Below are 25043 nucleotides of genomic sequence, written 5' to 3'. Positions count from 1 at the left end.
GCCAGGTCGTAATTACTGTAATTTTGAGATGACAGCACGTGACATTTTACTCATAGCTTTTAATGTTGTCCGACTCAGAGGTAGCGCCTAAGTAACACCAAAATGAACCTGGCGGTGGTCACGTGGTACAGCTGTCACTGCTCCAAGTCGTAACTCTCAGAATATTCGGACTTTACAAGTTATAATTACCAGTTTAGGAGCACGTGAGGGTGTTGATAGTGTTGCTGTAGAAACACATAATTCAGATAGAGTAGAATGTCACGTGTTTACAGTAATCACAACATGGTGTGAATGCAGCATCATAAGTTTCAACTATCCCAGATGTGAATACTTATGCAATGGAAATAAAGTTTTTTTTTATTTGTAATAAAATTGTTAAAAACCTGTTTTTTGCTTTTCCTTTATGGTGTATGGAGTGGTGATTAATGTGGAAAAAGTTATTTAAAGCAGTTTAACATAATTCGGCAACAAAACAAAAAAAAGGGGTATGAATACTTTCGCAAGGCTCTGTGTTTAAGCATTGTTTGCCTAAATTACGCAACTTTTTAGAAAACTCAAATGAGAAACTTATATTTTATACATTTAAAAACTACAAAAAGGCTTTTCATATTTAGTTAAAAGTGGATCATTTTAAACCCAGGATTAGAGGAATACTAGGTTATTTTCCCTTACAAAAATGAATCACTGAAATCACAAAAAAAAAAAAAAAAAAAAAAAAGTGGTTAAACACAATAATCAATATGCCAAAAACATGATTACTACACTTTTACTACAGTAAAAACATTGTTAATTTTCTTAAACGTTGTTTCGTCACGTCTCACATTGCTTTGTCATAATTGCTTTGTCAGTTTCACACTGACACTGTTAACGTTCTTATTTGCATATTAGATTATACATTTGGTTATTTTATTAGGGAAATTCCATATACATAAGAAAAAGTGGGCTCAATGTAAACCAAATTTTTCTAATTTTATTAATGACTTCAAATTGTATGTAAATCTCTTGGGGGGGGGGGGGAAAACTGGTTATACACGATAGTCAATATGCTAAAAACATGGTTACCACACTTTTACTATAGTAAAAACATTGTTAATTTTCGTAAACGTTGTTTCGTCACGTTTCACATTGCTTTGCCATAATTGCTTTGTCATAATAGCTTTGTCAGTTTCACACTGACACTGTTAACGTTCTTATTTGCATATTAGATTATACATTTGGTCATTTTATTAGGGAAATTCCATATACATAAGAAAAAGTGGGCTCAATGTAAACCGAATTTTTCTAATTTTATTAATGACTTCAAATTGTATGTAAATCTCTTGAAAAAAAAAAAAACTGTGGTTATACACAATAGTCAATATGCTAAAAACATGGTTACCACACTTTTACTATAGTAAAAACATTTTTAATTTTCGTAAACGTTGTTTCGTCACGTTTCACATTGCTTTGCCATAATTGCTTTGTCATAATTGCTTTGTCAGTTTCACACTGACACTGTTAACGTTCTTATTTGCATATTAGATTATACATTTGGTCATTTTATTAGGGAAATTCCATATACATAAGAAAAAGTGGGCTCAATGTAAACCAAATTTTTCTTATTTTATTATTGACTTCAAATTGTATGTAAATCTCTTGAAAAAAAAAAGCACTGAAGACAAGTAATGCTTTAAAAACATTTAAATTTATGTAATTTATGAATGATATGAATATGTAACAACTCTTGTTCTTGTGACATTGAATTAATAATAATAATAAAAAAATGCATATTAGAAGTCAGCGTCATTGATTGGACGAACACAGAACGTGGCGTGTTTAACGTCTCTTTGCCCTTCCTCTTATATATGGCGACCGTACTATCAAGTGTTTCCTAAGTTAAAATATTCGGCTGTTATAAAGGTAAGAGTGAAACAGTCATCATTTTGCATTTACCCTCGAACATGTGGTTCTAAAACGTCTGTTTAACTCGTGGTACCAATTAACAATTCCGCGGTTTTCTCAAGGTATTTGGCTACAAAGTTACCGCGGACTGTCTTTGGCTTTAGGAACAACAGTAATTATATTTTATATTTTTTTGTATAAACATAAAAGTATATTTAAAACTGGCCAATCTATAAATACAATACCTGTGGACTGAATGTGGCACTATTCCAGCCACATCCACCAGAACACATTTGTTCTGCAGTCATGCCATCATGCTGTCAGCTGCTTTAGAAAGCACTAGATTGCCTGCTTGGCTACATGCCATGACTGTGTGTGCAACAGCAACCGTGAAGCTCTGTGTCATTGCACACTGCTTTACTTAAGAATTCTTTCTAATTCATTATTGTAACTCATTAAAAAGACAGAACATTGTCTTTTTGATCTTTTAATCAAACATTGTGAAATGCAAAGCCAAACAGGTCAGCATAAAAGGGGTTATACTCCTTAGCAGAGCAAATCAAGTGAAGGATTTTAGGAAAATTCTCAGAGGAGAAAAAAACAGGGCTGACAAAGAAGCAGGTTGTTTCTTTAAAAAAAGCGAGTGTAGAATGTCGACAAGAGCACATTGGGGAAGTTAAGAGACAAAGAATCGTGCTGAATGGGTCATGTGGCCTGTGGGATCCACATGATTTGCTGCGTCTGCATGTGTGGAGATTTGAGGGGCCAAAATTAGTCTGTCATTCTCAGAATATTGGGCAACAGGGTTGCAAATTATATATGTGTATATATATATATATATATATATATATATATATATATATATATATATATATATATATATAAAATTTGCAACCCTGTTGCCCAATATTTGTAATAATTTAGTTTTTTTAACCATACACTATAGTTATTATAAGAAATATTTTTCTTTAATTAATGGCAAATTTAAAATATTTAATTATTTTATTTAGTTATATAAATTAATTTAGGGTAAATTTACAATCCTGTTGCTCAATAATAATTACTGTAATGAAGTTAAAATCTTGTTAAAATCATACACCAGTTATTGTAGAAAATTAATATTTTTTCTTTAATTAATAGGAAATATAAAATATTTTATTAGCCTAATAATTGTTTTATTTTTTTGTTTCAAATCTTTAATGACAAAAATAAAATATTTAATTATTCAATAACATTAATTGTAATAGAGTTTTATTATTATTGTTATTATTGTTATTTATCAGTTATTTAAATTATTTATTTTGTTGTTAAAATCATACAACAGCTATTGTAGGAAACTGAAAAATAAAGATTTTTTTCTTGAATTAATAGAAAATATAAAATATTTATTCATTTAGTTATATAGATTAATTTAGGCTACATTTGCGACCCTGTTGCTCAATTTTTTTCCCCCATACTTTTTTTTAAATCATACACAAAAGTTGTTTCAAAGAAGAACCCTGTTGCCCAATATTTATGATACATTTTTATGTTTTTTTTTTAAACCACACACCATTATTATAAGAAAAATTCCTTCTAAATTATTTTTCTTTAAATAATGGCAAATATAAAATATTTTTTTTATTTTATTAGCCTAATTATTAATTTATTTTGTTTCAAAACATTTTTAAAGACATATTTTTCTTTAATATCAAATATCAAATATTTAATTATTCAATAAGATTAACTGTAATAAAGTTTTATTATCATTGTTTTAAGTATTAGTATTAATATTTTTTATTAATTCTTTTAAATATTTATTTTTGTTGTTAAAATCATACACTAGTTATTGTAGAAAATTGAAAAATATTTTTTTTGTATATAAGTAATTAAATTTTTCTTCTGTGGGATTTGGTCTAGAACAACACATCAGAGCAAATGAAAAAAAATATTAATTCAGGACAAAACAGTCCAAATCTAAAACAGACAGAAGCAGGCAGAACAGAACACCAAGTCTGATTGCAATCAAGCTTCAAAGCATTTACCTTCCTGGAAAAGTTGTACTTGAAAGGTAATGGAGTGTAATGTGTTTCCTTTTCCTCAGCACGGGGTCTGCCCTCGGCCAAAGCCCAGCTAGAGTTTGTCCTGGTACCTTTTGCACTTCTGCACTTCTGCACTGCTGGAGTCAGAGGCAGAAGCCCTGGACTCTTGTGTGTATATAGCCACGGCGGTCCGGAGAGATTCCAGCATGAAGTCACCTGACCTTACAGCGCAGAGAAAGTTCCAGGCTGCAGATCTCATGTGCTCCAGCCTTGCCAGCTAAACGTCTGCCATTCAGAGCAAGCAGAGTGAGTTAACAACCAACTGTTAACACCAGGGCAGTGTAACACAAGACACTTGTTTTCATTCACGGGGTTATTCAGTCTATATTAAGTATGACACAAACTCAAGAAGTGTAGTGTTCTCAACTTTTTTGCAGATTTAAGTATTTTATGCTTTTTACCTCAAAATGGCTAGTGGTCCTGTAGCATGCTAGATAAACACATGCTCTCACGAGATAAGGTCACCAGACAGTGTTAAGCACTAAAAGACTATGAATAAGACATTCTTTCTTCAGGGATATTTCGTAGTTAATCCTAAACGGTGCTCTAACACTATATTAAATTAGGTACTTTCCGTAAATAGCATCAAAAATATTGACCAAATGGAGATTCTTAGCCTTCAAAAAAATGTTGGTAATCAACCTTAGGTGGTTGAATTAATAATTTTAAGAGATGATTTTGTTTAAGGTCTGCGGTTTGCAACATGGAAATACAGTTAAAAAGATTTCATTAATTAAAGAAAAAAATTTTGAGAACGCAAAATTATTTCAATTATTGGGCAACAGGATCGTAAATGTAGCCTAAATTAATATATAAAACTAAATAAATCTATATTTTTTTATATTTACTATCAATTAAAGAAAAAAAAATAAAAAAAAATAAATAAATAATAATAATATTAACACTTTATTACATTTGTTGATTGTAAATTTAGCCTAAATGAATTTATATAACTAAATAAATAAAATAATAAATATGCCATTAAAGATTGTGACTTCTTTGAAACAACCTTTGTGTATGATAAAATATATATATATAAAAAAAATTAAATTAAAAAAAAAAATTGAAAAAGAGAATACAATTATTGAGCAACAGGGTCGCAAATGTAGCCTAAATTTTTTTTTTAATAACAACAACAACAAAAATTAATAAAAAAATAAAAAATTAATAAAAAAATTAATAATTAATAAATCATTATAATAATAGTAATAATAAAACTTTATTATAGTTATTATTCTTGAATAATTTAATATTTTATATTATATATATATTAAATTTTATATTTAAAAATATTTCTTTAAATTTCTTTCTTTAAATAAATAATTAAGCTAATAAAATAATTCAAATATTTTAATAAATACTTAAAGAAAAATATTTCTTAAAGAAACATCAAAATATATCATAAATATTGGGCAACAGGGTTCTTCTTTGAAATGTAGCCTAAATTAATCTCTATAAATAAATGAATAAATATTTTATATTTTCTATTAATTCAAGATTTTTTTTTTTTTTCAGTGATCTACAATAGCTGGTGTATGATTTTAACAACAAAAAATAAATATATAAAATTAATAAATAATAATAACAACAATAATAAAACTTTATTACAGTTAATGTTATTGAATAATTCAATATTTTATATTTGCCATTAAAGAAAAATATTTCTTTAAAAATTTTAAACTAAATAAATAAATAAATAATTAAGCTAATAAAATAATCAAATATTTTATATTTGCCATTAATAAAAGAAAAATATTTATATAAGAATTTTTTTGTAATAAAGGTGTATGGTTTAAAAAAAACATCAAGATGTATCATACATATTGGACAGCAGGGTTGCAAATTTAGCCTAAATTAATCTGTATTACTAAATTAATAAATATTTTATATTTCCTGTTAATTAAAGAAAAAACATTTATTTGCAAATTTTCTACAATAACTGGTGTACGATTTTAACAAAAAATAAATAAATAAATTATGATGAAACTTCATTACAGTTATTATTATTAAGCAACAGGGTTGTAAATTTAGCCTAAATTAATTTATATAACTAAATAAAATATTTAAATATTTTAAATTTGCCATAAATCAGAGAAAAAGATTTCTTACAATAACTATCAGTGTATGGTTTAAAAAAAAATCTAAATTATTACAAATATTGGGCAACAGGGTTGCAAATTTAGCCTAAATTAATTCATCAACCCTAAACTTGGCAAATGCAGTCCCAACTACAAATAAATAAATAAAATTAATTAAAAATAAAACAACTGAATGGAATAATATTCTGAATAAATGAAAATAAATCCATTACGTGATGACGGCTAATATAATGATTTTTGGCAACGAACCATGTATCATAACCCAGATTTAACAGTAAAAGTACCAAAAAAAGTCATATTCAAATTGCCGCACTTTATTTCACAAGAACATTTAACAGAGCAGTAGACTGTACAGCAGTAGACTAGGCCAGCATGCATGAGTCTATTCTTAATGAAGTGACTACTAGAAACTGACAGCTTAAATGTCACACAGTAATCTTAAAATAAAACTCACTCTCAATATCACTCACTCACTCTCCCACACACAGCAGTTCATGAATGACATGAACACACACCTGATTAAAAATACACAGTTGATTCATTCATTCTGTTCCACATTGCAGTATCGATTCAGTATTGCTACATTAATTAAAACAAAAACAAGCTGTGCAAAATTTCTCTAAACATCAGTGGACAGCATTAATATTACAGTACCTGTTCCCAAAAAAGTGTTGCTCAGTCTTCATATTCCCTCACTCCCTCACTGTGTCATAGTGTTTTAGTTTTGAATAAATAATAACCAAATGTGCAACATTCAATATTCTTATATATTGTGCCTCTTACATAATAAAACCAATGCAGTGTGGTCTCAAAGTGAAAGGTGTCCTGGTTCAACGTGCTATTTCTGATCAGTACATACTTGAGCACCCTACGATTGGTAAGGCAACACCACAGAGGGTCTTCTAGAGCTTCTCAGAACTGAGACTGCATTTCTATTATTATAGTGTGCTCTAATGCGACCAATGCGCGGACACCAGATGTTTCTGAGACTGAATGATACTCACAAGTCAGATCTCGCTTAGATCAGCAATAAGAATTTCTGCTTTCTGTTTTCAAAGCCGTAGCACACTGTACAATCCTGTTTAAATTGAATCGAATTTTGACATTGCATGCTTTAACTTAAAAAAGCATCTCTGCAGTCTAGGCTTAAAGAAATAGTTTAGCCACAATGGACATTTGCTGAAAATATACTTGTCCGCAGGCCATCCCAAGATTTGGAGAAATTCAGCATCTCACCAATGGTTTAAAGTTAAAACGCCTTAATTATGTTTTTTTGTTTCTTACGAACACAGTTTTTCACTTCGCAAGAGATAATTGATGGACTGGATTACTTGTGGATTATTGTGATGTTTTTATCAGCTGTTTGGACTCATTCTGACGGCACCCATTCACTGCAGAGGATCTATTGGTGAGCAAATCACAAATCCGTTCTGATTAGGGTTGCAAAGTTCAAAGTTCAATTTTGGAAGCTTTCCAGCATTTAATAGAATCATTTGGAAATTTTTGTAAAGTTTCCTGAAGTTTACCAGAAATGTTCCACCTCTTTGCAACCCTAGTTCTAATGAAGAAACAAACTTATCTACATCTTGCTAGGCTTGAGGGTACGGACATTTTTGAGCAGATTTCCATTTTTGGTTGAACTATTTCTTTAATCAAGTCAGTCCTATCAAATATCTCTAAATTCCCAAATGCTACTTATGTTTTCAAGCATGGTCAGGGTACAAATTGCTTAAAATTCTTATCTGAGTGACTAAATTAGTGTTTTGAGCTCTTCTTGCTTGAATTCTGGCACCACAATAGAAGCTTTACAAATTAAGATCAAATCTGGAAGGTGTCCATCTGGTTCCTGTTCAAAATCTTGATTAAAAGCAGCATCATTCTTAAGAATAAAATGAACGTCCCACAGGAACAAAATGTCACAAAATGTTTCTCCCAACAAAACTGTTTTCTGGAAAATTCCATGCAGGCCTTTTGGTCTCAGGAGAAAAGGTTACGGAGTTGATATAAAAAGTGATCCTCTTTGCTCTTGCGAATGCGACAGTGACCGCTCATATAGGTCCAGGCTGAGCGTTTGCAGTAGTTGTAAAAATGTTCCTCGGTTTTTTTCAGGGTGCTGTTCAGGTCCAGCTTGCCCTGCAGACTAATTGGAGACAGCATGATTAGATTCTTGTGCTCAATGAATGAAAACAGTGTAATATATAATAGCCCTAAAACATATTAAACTTAAATGTAACATCTAAGTCATTGCATTAGATAAAAAAGAATCTAAAATAAATTTATATTCATTTTAAAGACAGTACAAACCAGACATGGGGACTTGTGACTTGGTGACTTGGACTCGAGTCGACTCGAGTCGCTATTTTTATGACTCGTGACTTGACTTGACAAAAAATAAAATACTTGAGACTTGACTCGGACTTGGAAGTTAAAGACTCGGGACTTGACTTGACTTGAGACACGATGACTTGAATGACTTGAGTGTTAATCACATGTTTTCAGTTTGAATATAAAATATATAAATTATTGTAAAAAAATAAAGTTGATTACCCAGCTGGAGCGCATGCTGAGAATAGCTTTGTCATGACTGGATCACGACACTAATCAGTCATGCCCTCTCGTACCTTACGCACACCACGCCCACTTAGATCATATATCACATCAACATGTCAGCCGGTGGGTTACCGAGGGTCATCGCTTTCGGATTCAATAATTTTTCGCAAGATGGAAAAAAGTAGAACAGCGCTTTGCAAGACATGCCATATAAAAATTGCAGACAGCCAGACGACAACCTCCAATTTCGTCCGTCATCTGAAGAGCCATTCTGCCCAGTAAGTGCTTGTCAATTTGTTAATGTTATCTGGTTAGTTGGTAGTTAGCTAATGTAATAATAGCTAAAGTAGCCATTAAAGGTTGTATCAGTGACTCATCTAGTTTTATATATATTTTCCCCTTTGAATTAAAGGTACTTGCGCCGTGCTTTTGCAGCGTTAAAGGTCCCATATCGTACACATTTCTGGAGGTTTATTTTATTTGTTGATGTCCTTAAGAATATATATTTGCGGTATAAGTGCCAAAATCCATCTCAATATATTTTTACAGCTCCTTTTTTAGGAGCTCTGTCAAAAACAGGTCGATTTTGGCCCATCTAATTAATATTCATGAGCCTCTCTTCTGATTGGCCTGTTGTTTTCTGAGTGACGCACAACCAGGCCAATCACAGGTAACTACGGTCATGTATGCTGTAAGCGTAAGCGAGCTCAGAGCAATAGAGAGAGCTGATACTCAACAGGATATTTTAGAATGATCATTAATGTTTTTTCTTTTACAAACACCGAATGCAGTAGGCTACATAACTGTTGCTTTAGTAAAGCCCCTTTCACAATGCGCGCTGATTCTGGAAAATTACGGGAACTGTGTGAACCAAAGCCAGAACCTAAAGGCAGTGTTGTAGTAATGATGCACGTTATCAAGCGACTCTTCACAACGAAAAATAACGTTACGTGCAAAGTGGAATGAAGCAGCGATCATCAGGCAGAGCCAGCTCCTCACTATCAGCGCTGAAGCACAGTTTGTTCAGGTTAGTTTCAGTTTAGTGAAACGTACGCGTCGCATTACATCTCACATCCAAACGTCACATGTCTTTATGGTTTGTGTGTAAAGCACGCACAGATTCCGGAAAACAACTGTGAATGAACCAAATTAAACAATTCCGGAACAAATCGTGGGACACATTATCTGTGTATTTACCGGAATCGCTGTGTGAAAGAGGCTGAAGTTGACGTGCCGCTGGTCTCTTATATTAACGTTGTTCTGAAGCCTGTGTAATGATCGTAGCTTGACATCTATCGACTGAACAGGGTTTTCTCCACTTGTTTTCCTGTTGTTGTTGCTCAATGGAATGGATGCGTTGTTGTCTGGGGGTTTGACAAAAGGAGGGTGGGACGTTGGTTTGTGACTGAAGGCGGTGACTTGAGTGGATCGGACGTCACATCGTTACGGAAGTCACAGCAGCTCGTGAAAATGAACAGCTACTTTAAGCAGGCTGTGTGCAGTTTACTGTGGATTGACTGTTTTGAAACTCATATGGTAGTTACATAGCCCCTAGACCTTAGTTGTCATGAAAAAAGCCAGTAAATTTTGATTTTGACGATATGGGACCTTTAAGCATTGTAGCCAATCACAGACATGTCTGTTGAACGCATTGGCCAATCAGAGGAACGCAAATGAGTCGCTGTGCTGAAGAAGTGTTTAGCGCGAGCTCACCAAGTTCTACACTTTCACAAACCTGTCATTATTATTGGCAATAAACTTAAGATGCAAATAAGAGGTTCACTGCAAAATATTTGATATTCTTAATCTTGATGCTGCTCTGATGCACTCCATTACGCACCGCTCTGTTTGTTGTTAGGAAGACTAAGGGGCCGTTCACATGTAGCGTCTTTTGCGCGCTCAAATTCGTTATTTTAAATGTAGACGCGCGGCTTGCGCGCGCATAATGGAAGCTCGTTTTTTCCAGGCGTGTCCGCGCCGCATCGAGATAAAAACATCTCAACTTTTCAGAATGCAGCAAGCGGTGCAGCTTGGAGCTAGAGCGCAGCTGATGGTTGCTTAGAAACGGCAGACGCTTCCGGAGCGCAAGCGCCCGAGCGCTTTGTTGAAAAGGATGAAAGCGGCGCGCCTAGCGTTTTCCACGCGTTTTTAGGCGCGACATGTGAATGGCCCCTAAAAGTTCAGCGGTAATTGACAAATTGGTCATTGGTATCATCATTGACAAAATTATTAAAGAGGTGAACGAATGCCTGGTAAAATGTAGTTAGATAAACATTTAACATTTATTATTTATTATATTTTGCCTTTTTGAATTGAAAATATGCTATAATGTCCTTTATTCATTAAGAGACAATGCATGCATAATTAAAAATAAAATATTATTTGCAAATAGTTAAAATTATTTCACTGATACAATAAGCCTTTCTTTCTTTTTCTTAATTCATTCATTAATTTAAATAAAAATAAACAATTTTAGTTTGGGCCCCGAAAAGCCCCGAATATCCACTGACCTTAGAACCGCCCCTGCTCTGTCTGTCTGTGTGTGTGTGTGTGTGTGTGTGTGTGTGTGTGAGAGAGAGAGAGAGAGAGAGAGAGAGATCGAGAGTGAGTGTGTATGTGTGTGAGAGAGAGAGATGAGAGAGAGTGTGTGTGTGTGAGTGAGTGTGTGTGAGAGAGATGAGAAATGTAAAAAAGTTTAATATTGTATGTAAACTCTGTGTTTGAGAGAGAGAGAGAGAGAGAGGGGGGGGGTGTTCAGAGGAGTCTGTTGGATTTTAAGCTGCTATTTGTTTTATGGACTCGATGTTGGAAATTTAAAACATTTCAAACACTGTTGGCAGAAGTGAAAAATAAATGATTTTATGAAGTTACAATTTTGTTCGATTCCATGATGTATTTTACTGAACATGAGTATTTACTATGCAAATCCAAATTATTGTAATTTACTCAGTTATTTTATTTATATCTTGTCTTTTCACTTTATTAAGATCAGATTCTGCAGGTAAAATTACAATAATAAGGTGACTTGACTTGGACTTGACTTGACATAGCCTGCGACTTGACTTGACTTGACTTGCCCAAGAAAAAAATACTTGGGACTTACTTGAGACTTGAAGGTTAAGACTTGAGACTTACTTGAGACTTGCACATGTGTGACTTGGTCCCATCTCTGGTACAAACACATTTTTGTATTGAAAACTGTGTGTGTGACCACCCATATATACAGTTCAGGTCAAAAGCTTACATAAACCCTGCAGAATCTGCAAAATGTTAATTATTTTACCAAAGTAAGAGGGATCATTCAAAATGCATGTTATTTTTTATTTAATAATAAGATATTTCATATTGTTTACATATAGTACAGAAGAGAAAATAATAGTTGAATTTATAAAAATGACCCAGTTCAAAAGTTCACATACACTTCTTCTTAAAACTGTGTTGTTACCTGAATGATCCACAAAATAACAGTTGAATTTATAAAAATGACCCTGTTCAAAAGTTCACATACACTTCTTCTTAAAACTGTGTTGTTACCTGAATGATCCACAAAATAACAGTTGAATTTATAAAAATGACCCTGTTCAAAAGTTTACATACACTTTTTTTTTAAAACAGTGTGATGTTACATGAATACTCCAGCTGTGTGTTTTTTTTTTTTTTTTTTTGGTTTGTTTGTTTAGTGATTTAGTTGTTCTTGAGTCCCTTTGTTTGTCCTGAACAGTTAAACTGCCTGCTGTTCTTCAGAAAAACCCTACAGGTCGCTTAAATTCTTTGGTTTTTCAGCATTTTTGTGTATTTGAACCCTTTCCAACAATGACTGTATGATTTTGAGATCCATCTTTTCACACTGAGGACAACTGAGGGACTCATATGCAACTATTACAGGAGGCTAAAATGCTCACTGATGGCCCAGAAGGAAAAACAATGCATTAAGAACCAGGGGCTGAACATTTTTAAATTTGAACATCAGGGCAAATTTAATGTATTTAAATTTAAATCTAATGTATTCATTCTGTTCAAAATTTTATACCCCTGGCTCTTACTGCATAATTTTTCCTTCTGAAGCAACATTGATGTTGCTTCAAAAGGAAAAATGATGCATTAAGTAATGCCCGCAAGGCTATTGCTGTCAAACAGTTTGTGTTTATTTAAAGTAATGAAATTGTTTATGGTTTTAGTTTTCAATGACAATAATAACCCAGCCTGTAGATAGCAATTTAATCTACATTCATATAAATCATACTAATCAACCAATCTACTAACCAGTCTACACCACATACACACCTGCTGGTAAACTGTATGAGCTGAGCCTCGTTCCTGTAGCTGAGTAAAGCTTCTCTGTTCTCCAGCAAGATGGTGGCACACATGAAGAGTTCAAAAGTGAAGTCTGTGTTTACAGTCTGGAGCTCCATCACAGGTTCATCCTCTGGAGATCACAATCATCAAATCAAAATTTGAAATATATTAATATTATATTATATTAATATTTATCTTTCACCATTTATCTTATTTTTATTCATCTTCGGAACACAAAAATAAGATGTTTTTGATTAAAAAAAAAACACATCGCTTTCTGACCCTGCAAAGCAACTACCATGTTCAAGGCCCAGAAAGGAAAGGAAAGGAAAGGAAAGGAAAGGAAAGGAAGTGACGTGAGGCCAAGTATGGTGACCCATACTAGGAATTTGTGCTCTGCATTTAACCCATCCAAGTGCACACACACACCGTGAACACACACCCGGAGCAGTGGGCAGCCATTGCTGCGGCGCCCGGGGAGCAGTTGGGGTTCGGTGCCTTGCTCAAGGGACTCACCTCAGTCGTGGTATTGAGGGTGGAAAGAGTGCTGTACATTCACTCCCCCCACCTATAATCCCTGCCGGACCTGAGACTCGAACCCGCAACCTTTGGGTTACAAGTCCGACTCTCTAACCATTAGGCCACGGCTGCCCCCAGAAAGGTTGTGAGGACATCATTAAAATAGTCCATGTGACATCAGTGGTTCAACCATAAATTTACAAAGATAAAAGAATACTTTTTGCGCACAAAGAAAAACTTCAACAATTTCTATTCTTCCGTGAACGTGCATTAAAGACTGAGACAGAGGAGAAGAAATTGTTAAAAAAAAGTCATTATTTTTGTTTTCTTTGCACACAAAAAGTATTCTCATAGCTTTATAAAATTAAGGTTTATCCACTGATGTCACATGGACTATTTTAACAATAGCCGCTTTTCCACTATCGGGCCGAACCGTTCTCAATGCGTAACCGTTCTGTTCCGTGCCGATCCGGGCCAGTCAGCACGGAGACGGTTTGATTTTCCACTGTGGTGCAGATAACGGAACTCTTTGGAATGTAAATACAAATGCGTCAAATCGTTGCCTTGGTAACGCAAGAGTAGACAGCCCCGCTTCTACTGTTATTGTCCTTTTGGACGCGATATGTATGTTTGAGTTTTTTATTTTTTCCCGGCACTGTTTTGAACTTTTCTTAATGCCCTTCTCTGCAAGACACTGCGCTATAATTTTAAACACTTTTCGTTTCTCTTTGCACCCTCCAGCTGTTGTTGAATTTTTCTTTCTGTCCAAATATCAATATTAGAGCAAATGTTTCATCCACAGACCAAAGTGTCTCAGGCTCAGCCATTTATATTTATATTTACCGTATCTGCTTACTGCGCATCCGCTTAGCCATAGACAGAGCCATAGAGAAACTGGTAGCCAGGCAACAGCGTGGCGACGTCATGCACACGCATTTTACCAGCCCGGTTCAGCACGGTTGTCTAACCGTGCCGAGAATTCCGGGCCGAGAACGGTTTGTAATCGTTCCGTGCCGTACCAGGCTCAGGTGGAAACACAACTGGAACTGTACCCAACCGTTCTAAGAACGGTTCGGCCCGATAGTGGAAAAGCGGCTAATGTCCTCACTACCTTTCTGGGCCTTGAATGTGGTAGTTGCGTTGCTGTCTATGCAGGGTCAAAAACCTCTTGGATTTTATCAAAAATATCTTCTTTTGTGATCAGAAGATAAACGAAGGTCTTATGGGTTTGGAACAACATGAGGGTGAGTAATTAATAACAGAATGGTCATTTTTGGGTGAGCTATCCCTTTAAGGTTTCTTAAAAAGCTAGTTAAAAAGAACTCTTACCCAGGCTATATCTGCGTGCCAGTCTCTCCTGATATCGAGCTCGATCCACCTGCTCTGATATGAGCTCCAGGTGATCACAGCTAAGAATCTCAAACAGACGCAAAGCATCGCTGTGCTCAAACTCCCGCTGAAAGCCCAACAAAAGCCATCTGAATGGAAGACAAATTGCTGTGTTAATTTCATTGACAAATAATTTTTGTTATAATTTTCGTCAACAACATTTTTTTCACTGACGAAATGAGACTATAACAAAACAAAAACTCATTTTGTATGACAAAAACTATGACGGAAAACTATTGGCGTTTTCATCAATGAATTGGTTTGCGTAATTTAGTTGCTGTTATCTGCGGCATTGATGTTAATCAACCAACAAAAAAAGACAGAAAATCACTCACTGCTCTTGACTTCACTTTAGTAGCTCTAATAAAGATTAATCTAAATGTATTTATATAAATAAATATCTGCTAGAAAGAATGAAGAATGTGGTAAACAAGTGTTATACAGCCTATATGTTTTTGTTTCTTTGTAAGAAGTGGTTACATTTAATTAAAATATAAAGGCATGTTGCGTGTCACAGCAGTTCAATCTGTGTCTATCATGATAAAACCTAATGAGTTTGGTAATTTTAGAGAAATGTTTAATAAATGCAGTACACTGTAACTAAACCCATTAGATTTTAGCCAACAAAATCTACTGTATATTTATGATATTTAGTTGACTAAAACAATTCAGATGACTAAAATATGACTATAACTAAATGGCATTTTAGTCAAAAGACTGCGACAAACTAAATCAAAATTAGTTGTCAAAATTAATACTGACAAAGTGAAAGATTTCTGAAGTGGCAAAAGAGAAAAAAAATGAAAAACAGAATCGAAACGCACCTGTGACAAAAAGTGATTTTTTCCATGTTTTCTGTGACCAGATGAGAGTGCAGTTGAGGATCCAGCTCTTTCAGTAAAGCAGCTTCCAATTCTGATAAACACCATGGCAGAAACAGCATTTGACCATCATTACCAATAGATCCAGTAAGAAATTATATAATAATTAGTGCTAATAACAGTTTGGAAACACAAACGAAAACCCACCCATTTTGCGATACAGTCCATCAGCACAGAAGTCTTTGGAAAACTTCTCCATGTAGCAGCAGAAGCTCCAGTAAGTGTCCACTTCTGAGTCCAGCACCTCCAGAAAGCGACTGCACAGATCATTCATACCCTGAGCATAACCTACTTCTGCAGAGACAAGAGAAACAAACAGATGATTAAGTTAGACAATAAATATGCAAACATAGTGCTTCACAATTTAACCACTAGATGTCACCCTACACTAAAGTTAAAAAGTTTAGGGTCACTCAGATTTCATAAAATCGATATGCTCACCAACGCTGCATTTATTTGCTTACAAATACAGTAAACAGAGCAATATCATGTCATGAAATGTTATTGCAATTTAACTGTTTTCTATTTTATAATATATTGAAATTGGAATTTATTTCTGCGATTCAAAACTGCATTTTCAGCATCATTACTCGAGTCTTCAGTATCACATGATCATTCAGAAATCATTATAATATGGTGAATTTTTGCTCAAGAAACATTTCTTTTGACATATTTTACATTTCTTTACTGTCCGTTTTAAACAATTTAATGTCCCTTTGCTAAATTAAAGTATTTATGTATTACTGACCCAAAAGTGTATTTATAATCACATACCTGGGTGAAAAGCAGCATATGTGATTAGGATATCTCTCAGCACAAGCAGGTTACCCAAACCTTCATTCCTGTGATGAAACACAAGAGATTAGAAACTCTTTCTCTAAGCAATCCTTTATTCTTCAAATGACTTGTTTAAATTAATTTGAGCATTTTTTAACAAAGTAAAAACAACTTTGATACAATCATACAAGTATGCACTCACATTAAATTAAATGATATAAATTAGTCCTTTATCATTTTATATCTACTAGATAGAAAAAGGTTTACAAATGCTATATTTGAAAATAATGCCTATATCTAAAATACATATGCTAAATGCAAAAGCCAGCTGGAAAAGCATTACTTGCCCATATTTTTTTCTAAAATATCATTTATATATTTGTAAATGCATTTGTGTGTTATTATTCTGCATGCCTATATTTGCAATTTATGTAATTATAATATGAATGTTTCAAAGCCACCATTTAAGCTCTTAGTTTGTATTCTGCATGTACTTGGATACTAAATGCTTTTCAAAGTGAGTTGAGTTGCCTGTACTCAAAACTAGTTACTGTTTAACCACAGTAAAATGATGAGACAGACTCCTGAGTGTTATTTACGTTGGGCTCCAAGGTTGTTTGATAAATTGGTGTGGCAATGACTTGTTTACTTTGAGCTGGCAACCTACATTAGTGATGCAAAAAATGAGGCAACTCCTTGTGGTTTGTTTAAACAAACTTGAGAAAGAAATGATTGACTTTCTACTTTCTTCAGCAGAAACGAAGAATACTGAGCAAAGCAAAACAGACATTGTCACACCAAACACATTAATTTACACCTATACTGTATAAAGGTTTTTTTATCAAGATACAAATATTTTATGTAGCCACAGAGATAAATAATTAAACACAGAAATAACAACAAGGAACAAGGAAGATTACCTATAAGGAAATGAACAGACATAATAAATTAAACAGGAGTAAATAAGAACTGCAGGAAGGGTGTCTCTCCAATAATGAGCACAATAAAAAGTCATTAAAATATGTAAACAATAAGAACCAACAAAATATATTTTCTTCACCCTCCTGCCTCGTACTCTAAGGGTTTGTCAATATTTAACTTGAAAAACAAGATTCTTTTTAGAGGTTCTGTGACCAGAAGTGTTTTTCACTATTCCATGACTGGTGCTCTCTTTATTTAACATATTAAAATGCACAAATGAAACAGGTTCTCACCGGTAGTATGGAAGAAATCGATCGGTTCGGGGAACATCTTTGTCAATGATGCGTATAGCCTCCTGAAGCTCTTCCAGGTCAAAGTTTACCCGTTCAAATAGCACCTGCACAATGAAATCAACATTTTTTTAAGCTCCTCTGACTGTACAAACTATACGCTTTCACATATGGTATAATGTTTAGGAGCAAAAAAGTGATGGTTCACCCAAAAATTAAAATTATTATTTACCCTCATGTAATTTTAAACTTGCATGCATTTCTTTCTCATGTGAAACACAAAACAAGATATTCTGCCAGACAGTTTTGGTTCTCATTGGCTAGTATTTTTTTGCCCATACTATATAAGTGAATGGGAACCAAAACTGTTCCACAGGAGATAGAAAGTCATACAGGTTTGTATAAAAGCCTGTGTCCACCACTGAATAAAAAAATAAAAAAGGTTAATCTTTTTATCTCACAATTCTGACATTTTTCTCAGAATTAACATAATCTCGCAATTGTGAGTTATAAACTTGAAATTTTGACATGAATAAAGCCAATTGCAATTGCAAGTTATAAAGTCAGAATTTTATGATATAAACTCGCAATTGTGGGTTATAAAGTAAGAATTGCAAGATATAAACTGACTTTTTTCTCAAAATTGCGAATTTCTCTCATAATTGTGACTTTTTTCTTCCAATTGCATGTTATTATTTATCCACCACTGAATAAATAATAAAAAAGGTAATTGTGACTTTTTATCTAGATATAATCTCGCAATTGTGAGTTATAAAGTCAGAATTACAAGCCATACACACAATAAACTCGCAACTCTAAGAAATAAACTTGCAATTCTGACAAAAATAAAGCCAAAATTGCAATAGACATTCGCAATTCTGAGAAATAAACTTGCAATTCTAAGAAATAAACTCACAATTCTAAGAAATAAACTCGCAATTCTGACATGAAGCCAAAATTGCAATATTAACTCGCAATTCTGAGAAATAAACTCGCAATTCTAAGAAATAAACTCGCAATTCTGACATAAAGCCAAAATTGTATTATAAATTCGCAATTCTGAGAAATAAACTCGCAATTCTAAGAAATAAACTCGCAATTCTGACATAAAGCCAAAATTGTATTATAAATTCGCAATTCTGAGAAATAAACTCGCAATTCTAAGAAATAAACTCGCAATTCTGACATAAAGAAAGCCAAAATTGCAATATTAACTTGGAATTCTGAGAAATAAACTCGCAATTTTAAGAAATAAACTTGCAATTCTGACATAAAGCCAAAATTGCAATATAAATTCGCAATTCTGAGAAATAAACTCGCAATTCTAAGAAATAAATTCGCAATTCTGACATAAAGCCAAAATTGTAGTATAAACTCGCAATTCTGAGAAATAAACTCGCAATTTTAAATAAACTTGCAATTCTGACATAAATAAAGTCAAAATTAAAATATGCACTCGCAATTCTGAGAAATAAACTTGAAATTCTGACAAAAATAAAGCCAAAATTGCTATATAAACTCGCAATTCTGAGAAATAAACTCACAACTCTATGAAATAAACTTGCAATTCTGACATAAATAAAGCCAAAATTGTGATATAAACTCGCAACTGTGAGTTATAAAGTCAGAATCTCAAGATATAAACTTACAATTCAGACTTTTTTCTCAAAAGTGTAAAATTATATCTCATAATTGTGACTTTTTTCTCCTAATTCTGATCTTATTACACAATTGGGAATTATTAAGTCAGAATTGTGAGATATAAACTTGCAATTCTGAGAACATATCAGTTACTTTTTCCCCTCAAAATTGGACTTTATAACTCGCAATTGCGAGTTGATATCTCACTTCAGAGAAAAGTCAAAATTGCGAGAAAAAAAGTCAGAATTGTGAGATACAAACTCACAAAAAAAGTTACATTTTTTGCAAGTTTATATCACAATTCTGAGAAAAAAAGTCTGAATTGTGAATTTATATCTTGCAATTTTGTCTTTATTTCTCAGAATTGTGAGTTTATATTTTACAATTCTGACTTTATAACTCACAATTTTGAGAAAAAAAAGTCACAATAACCTTTTTTTTATTTTGTATTCAGTGGTGGAAATGGGCTTCCATAAGTTTGGAACGACATGAGGCGGACTAAATAGTGACAGAATTTTCATTTTTGGCTGAACTATATTTTTAAGCAGGTAGTTTCTACCTGAGCCTGCAGTTGCAAAAAGGACATCATCTCATTGTCCTCTTCTGACTCATACTGCAGTTTATTCAGCTCTCTGTCCTGTCTTTGGTCAAAAAACTTCACTGCTTTAAACAGTTCAGCTGAGGAAAAAACAAAACAGACAAGAAACAAAGAGAAAAGAATATTTAGTTATTATCAGTGGTGGTTCAACATCACCACAACTTGTCAGTTGTATACACCAGAGGTTTTTAATATCAACACTGAATTTTATTGCAGGAAGTGGGAGTTGATAAGGGCCAACCGTTCCACATTAAAAGTGTTTGTTCTGCTCAGAAATATGATTTACCATCAGTGCCATTAAGGCGCAGACCAACGGCTCCAGGAAGCAGCCGTTGCCATTTCCTCTTCATGACCTGATAGCGCACCGCCATCTGCTCCATCAGTAGGGGGCGCTCCAGAGCTGTAGAGCTGCAGGGGTACATGCCAAACAGGAAGCGCCATACCAGACCACGTTCGTCTGGCGACACACCACCTGAATCACACAAACAGGACACAAATCACACATCTGAAGAGGTTTTACTAAGAACACATGGCTTGGGACATGTGCTATTTCACAATAGAATCTTTTCACAGACTATGATGACACATTTTCAGTTATTATCATTATAAATCCAGCACATGTTTTTCATTTTATAACTTAACCTAACAGAAAACATGTGATCAGTCAAAGTAATTATTTGGAAAGCCACAGAAACACTATTGTTTGTTTGCTATTGATGCTAATGCAAACACAATTATAATTGTTGTAGTTTTCGGTCACCAAGAAGTTTGCCCAACTATGATGACTTCTGTTTTTGATAACCCTGGAAATGTCAAAATGTTCAAAGTCAGTTCCTTTTATTGAAAAGTACACTGGCAACTTTTGAGAGCTGTGATTTACAGATAACTAATTTTAAATAAATATCATGCATTACAGAAAAAGAGAGAAATATTAATCGTAAAATAATAATAATAACAAAACAATAAAAAAGCTGTCACTTGAAATAAAATAAATGTTAAACAAAATAGAATGAAATAAAATTTTAAACCTATTCCAGCTATTCCATTTCTTATTTTAATTAGTTTAACGATGTACTAAAATAACAAATAAATAACTAAAAAGAATAAAAAAGTTAACACAGTTAAATATACATAAAAAAATGACAAAACCACACAACAAAATGACTTAAAATGAAAATTAAAATGGTAAAATTGTTAACTTGAGTTGAGGTCAAAAGTTTACATCCCCCTTTATAGTTGAGCTCCTTGTTTGCCCTGAACACTTAAACTGACCGCTGTTCTTCAGAAAAATCCTTATATATATATATATATATATAAATTTGAGTTTACTAAGTAAGTAAGAGTATTGTTTACTAAGGAATATCAGTTGATATTGTCAGTGTCCTTAAATACAATTGATTGGAAAGCCAATGCATTAGTATTACATAAATAATCAGTTTAAACAAATGTATTGACTAAACAAGAGCGTCATCACTGTTAAGATACCAACATTTAATTGCATCACTTTAAAGGAATGTGTCACACCAGAGAGAACAAGTCAAAGCACTGCGTCCTCATCGTATTAGCATTAGCAATTCAGCATTTCACAATGAGCTGGCACAGTCTGGGCAGAGAGATTTGGAGGGTCCACACAGAACAAAAACAACCTGTAAGCCCCTTCCATATCAGCTTTATTCCCTTCTTACAAAGCTGATTATGTAATTTGTTCGCTTTGCACAAATTCTCCTGTCATTGAATAAGAGGAATGTGTTTGGAGATGAGAAGCCTGACAAGACTGTTATTAAAGGTTCTGGCTTTGAATCATGTTGTATGTGTTTAAACATTACTGATGTGGTCATGCTTGCATCACACTCTTGTGCCACATGATTGTGTTGGAAGATTATGCTCATGCGTTACTGAATATTGAGCTTCAAATGTGAGTTGATCTCATGAATGCTAATAGGTGCAAATGTGAGTTACTTTAGAGTGGATTCCAGTCCATCAATTAATGTCTTGAGAAGTGAAAAGCTGCATGTTTTTCAGAAACAAATCCATCATTAAGAAGTTTTTAACTTCAAACCATTGCTTCCAGTTAAAATACAAGCCCTTTATCCAAAAATGATTAGAGGAGTAGTTCACTTTCAGAACAAACATTTACAGATAATGTACTCACCCCCTTGTCATCCAAGATGTTTGTGTTTTTCTTTCTTCAGTCGTAAAGAAATGGTGTTTTTGAGGAAAACATTTCAGGATTTCTCTCCATATAATGGACTTCTATGGTGCCCCCGAGTTTGAACTTCCAAAAATGCAGTTTAAATGCAGCTTCAAAGGGCTCTAAATGATCCCAGCCGAGGAAGAAGGGTCTTATCTAGTGAAACGATCAGTTATTTTCTAAAAACATTTACAACTTATATACTTTTTAATCTCAAACACTCGTCTTGCCAAGCTAGACAAGACGAGCATTCGAGGTTAAAAAGTATATAATTTGTAATTAAAAAAAAAACAACAACAACCCATCGTTTTGCTAGATAAGACCCTTCTTTCCTCGGCTGTGATCGTTTAGAGCCCTTTGAAGCTGCATTTTGGAAATTCAAACTCTGGGGCTCCATAGAAGTCCATTATATGGAGAGAAATCCTGAAATGTTTTACTCAAAAAACATAATTTAATTACGACTGAAGAAAGAAAGACATGAACATCTTGGATGACAAGGGGGTGAGGACATTATCTCTAAATTTTTGTTCTGAAAGTGAACTACTCCTTTAAGTAATCTTGTCTGAATCAAGAGAGAAATATGTACAGATCAAACACAGCTGTTTGAACTCTCATTCTGACGGCACCCATTCACTGCAGAGGGTCCATTAGTGAGCAAGTGTAATGCTACATTTCTAAAAATCTGGTTCGATAAAGAAACAAACTCTTTTTTTTATAATCTGAAGAACCTTCTTTCTATGGCATCATGAAGCACCTTTATTTTTTAGAGTGTACTGATCTTAACTACTCTAATGTGAAACCATGACAAAGCCGCTTTTGAAAGGTTTGCCTCGAGAGTCTTGTTTGACTCAAAAGAGCACTGTATTCAACTAGCAACCATGTTGTATGTTGTCACATCTTAAGTATGATTAATCCTGTTAGCATGAATCTTATGATTGTAGTTCTACACAGCACAGATTCTATAGCTTTCACTATTACTAAGAGGCTATTCATCATATGTTTGTTGGAAGACAAATCACTTGACCAGCACTTGACAAGAAGAGGACCTTTGAGGAAGCCAGTGATTCCAGACAGTCATCCAGCTGTTTTTATGTTAATTACTTCCTTTTGAATACAATAAAATGTTTTTGAAATTGATTACTAGAGATAACAGCATCAGCAAACACAACAAACACATTTGTTGGTTTAGAATAGTAAGGATTTCCATTGACAGACATCTGTTTTTATTTTGAAGTACTCATTGTATTATATTATAGAATCCTAAACCTAACACTCACACAAGCCCTTCTGCATTTTTTACATTTTATTAAGACATATTTAATGTATGCATGTTAATTCATTAAAATTTGCCCCCCCTCCCAAAAAAAAGGTAAATTAAGTTTTATTAGCTGAATTGGTTTTAAATTTTGATGACGATTTTTGTGCCAATATCATTTTGTATTTATACATAACTAAAAAGATATATATACAAAAGTAGACATTGTGAGTTTTGTTTTGCAATGTGTATCTAACTTTGTGTCTTAAAGATGCTATTGTGACAACTTACCCCACTACTGGATGAGATGTAACATATTGTGTTGAAATTATTGTAGTAAATTACTACAATACCAATCAAAAGTTTTTGATCAGTAACATTTTAATGTTTTTTAAAGAAGTCTCTTCTGCTCACCAAGCCTGCATTTATTTGATCAGCAAAAACAGTACAATTATTATTTTTTTTTTTAACTATTTAATATCACTGTTTTCTATTTGAATATATTTTAAAATGTATTTTATTCATGTGATTTCAAAGCAGAAATTTTAGCATCATTACTCCAGTCACATGATCCTTCAGAAATCCTTATAATATTCTGATTTGGTGTTCAAAAAACATTTATTAGTATTATTATAATGTCGAAAACAGCTGAATATAATTTTTTCAGGTTTCCTTGGTGAATAAAAAGTTCAGAAAACGGCATTTATCTGAAATAGAAATCTTTTGTAACATAATAAATGTCTTTATCATCACTTTTAATAAATTTAAAGCATCCCTGCTAAATAAAAGTAGTATTTCTTCATAGATCTTTGATCTTTCTATTCATCAGAGAATCCTGAAAAAATGTACTTAACTGTTTTAAATATTAATAATAGCAAATCTGCATATTAAAATGATTTCTAAAGAATCATGTGACACTGAAGACTGAAGTAAGGATGTTGAAAATAAAATATGTTCAAATAGATAGCAGTTATTTTAAATGGCAAAAATATTTCAAAATAGTACTGATTTATTTTGGGTCAAATAAATGCATGCTTGGTGAACAGAAGAGAATTCTTTAAAAAAACACAAAAACTTTTGACTGGTATGTCATTCCCCATCATCACCTCCATTCATAATCCAGTCTATAAATTATAGCTTCTTCTTACTTTTTTGTCCTGTGAATCTTTTATATTTACGTTGCATTAGACCTACAACTAGTGTCACCCCAGGAAGGCTGGTTGTCATGTTCAACAGTGATTCATTTCTAATGTCTTAACCTGGTTATGTTATGATACTGTTAAAAGTATTACCGTTTTTAAATATATGCATCCTGAGCCTGGATTCGTCCACTCGCCCCTCTGCGTCCATCACACCTGGCAGCGAGATGCGGGCGCAGGCAGACTCGGGTGAGGTCACAGGTGCGACGGACCGACAGATGCCGTCTTTCCTCGCAGAAACGCTGCACTTCATTTTCTTAAACGTCCCAAAGAGTCCATTACTGTCCTGATGGTTGTTACCTTTCCCTTCAACATGTGATTTATTACAAGTTTCGATCATTTTGTTAAATCCTTTGAAGACGCTTCCTTTCAGGCATTAAGTTTTTGTGAGGCCACAAGGCGAGAAAATTAGTAGGTAAAAAGTCTTCGGTGGTGTTTTAAAAAGCTCATTTTAGCTGTGCGAGAAAGTGTTTTG

The 25043-nt window shown here is 33.5% G+C and overlaps 2 protein-coding genes across 2 annotated transcripts in view; both read right to left on the bottom strand.

Annotated features, from left to right (window-relative positions):
• hsc70 (heat shock cognate 70) overlaps positions 1 to 4062 on the bottom strand; it is an 11360-nt gene extending 7298 nt beyond the window's left edge. The window contains exon 1 of the mRNA XM_073817436.1: positions 3906 to 4062. The gene's annotated coding sequence lies outside the window, so the exon portion shown is untranslated. The remainder of the gene's footprint in view (positions 1 to 3905) is intronic.
• Positions 4063 to 6359: 2297 nt separating this feature from the next.
• Positions 6360 to 25043, bottom strand: LOC141284473 (uncharacterized). The gene is made up of 10 exons (XM_073817438.1): positions 24662 to 25043; positions 20210 to 20395; positions 19885 to 20003; positions 17688 to 17791; positions 16471 to 16538; positions 15844 to 15990; positions 15640 to 15730; positions 14756 to 14904; positions 12896 to 13037; positions 6360 to 8201 (listed from the first exon to the last, which is right to left on the bottom strand). The coding sequence occupies exons 1-10, from the start codon at positions 24906 to 24908 to the stop codon at positions 8039 to 8041; spliced, it is 1416 nt and encodes a 471-aa protein (XP_073673539.1). The 5' UTR covers positions 24909 to 25043; the 3' UTR covers positions 6360 to 8038.

Source organism: Garra rufa, chromosome 14 (genome assembly GCF_049309525.1).
Source record: "Garra rufa chromosome 14, GarRuf1.0, whole genome shotgun sequence".
Classification (NCBI taxonomy): Eukaryota; Metazoa; Chordata; class Actinopteri; order Cypriniformes; family Cyprinidae; genus Garra; species Garra rufa.
This window is presented reverse-complemented; position numbering and strand designations above follow the sequence as displayed.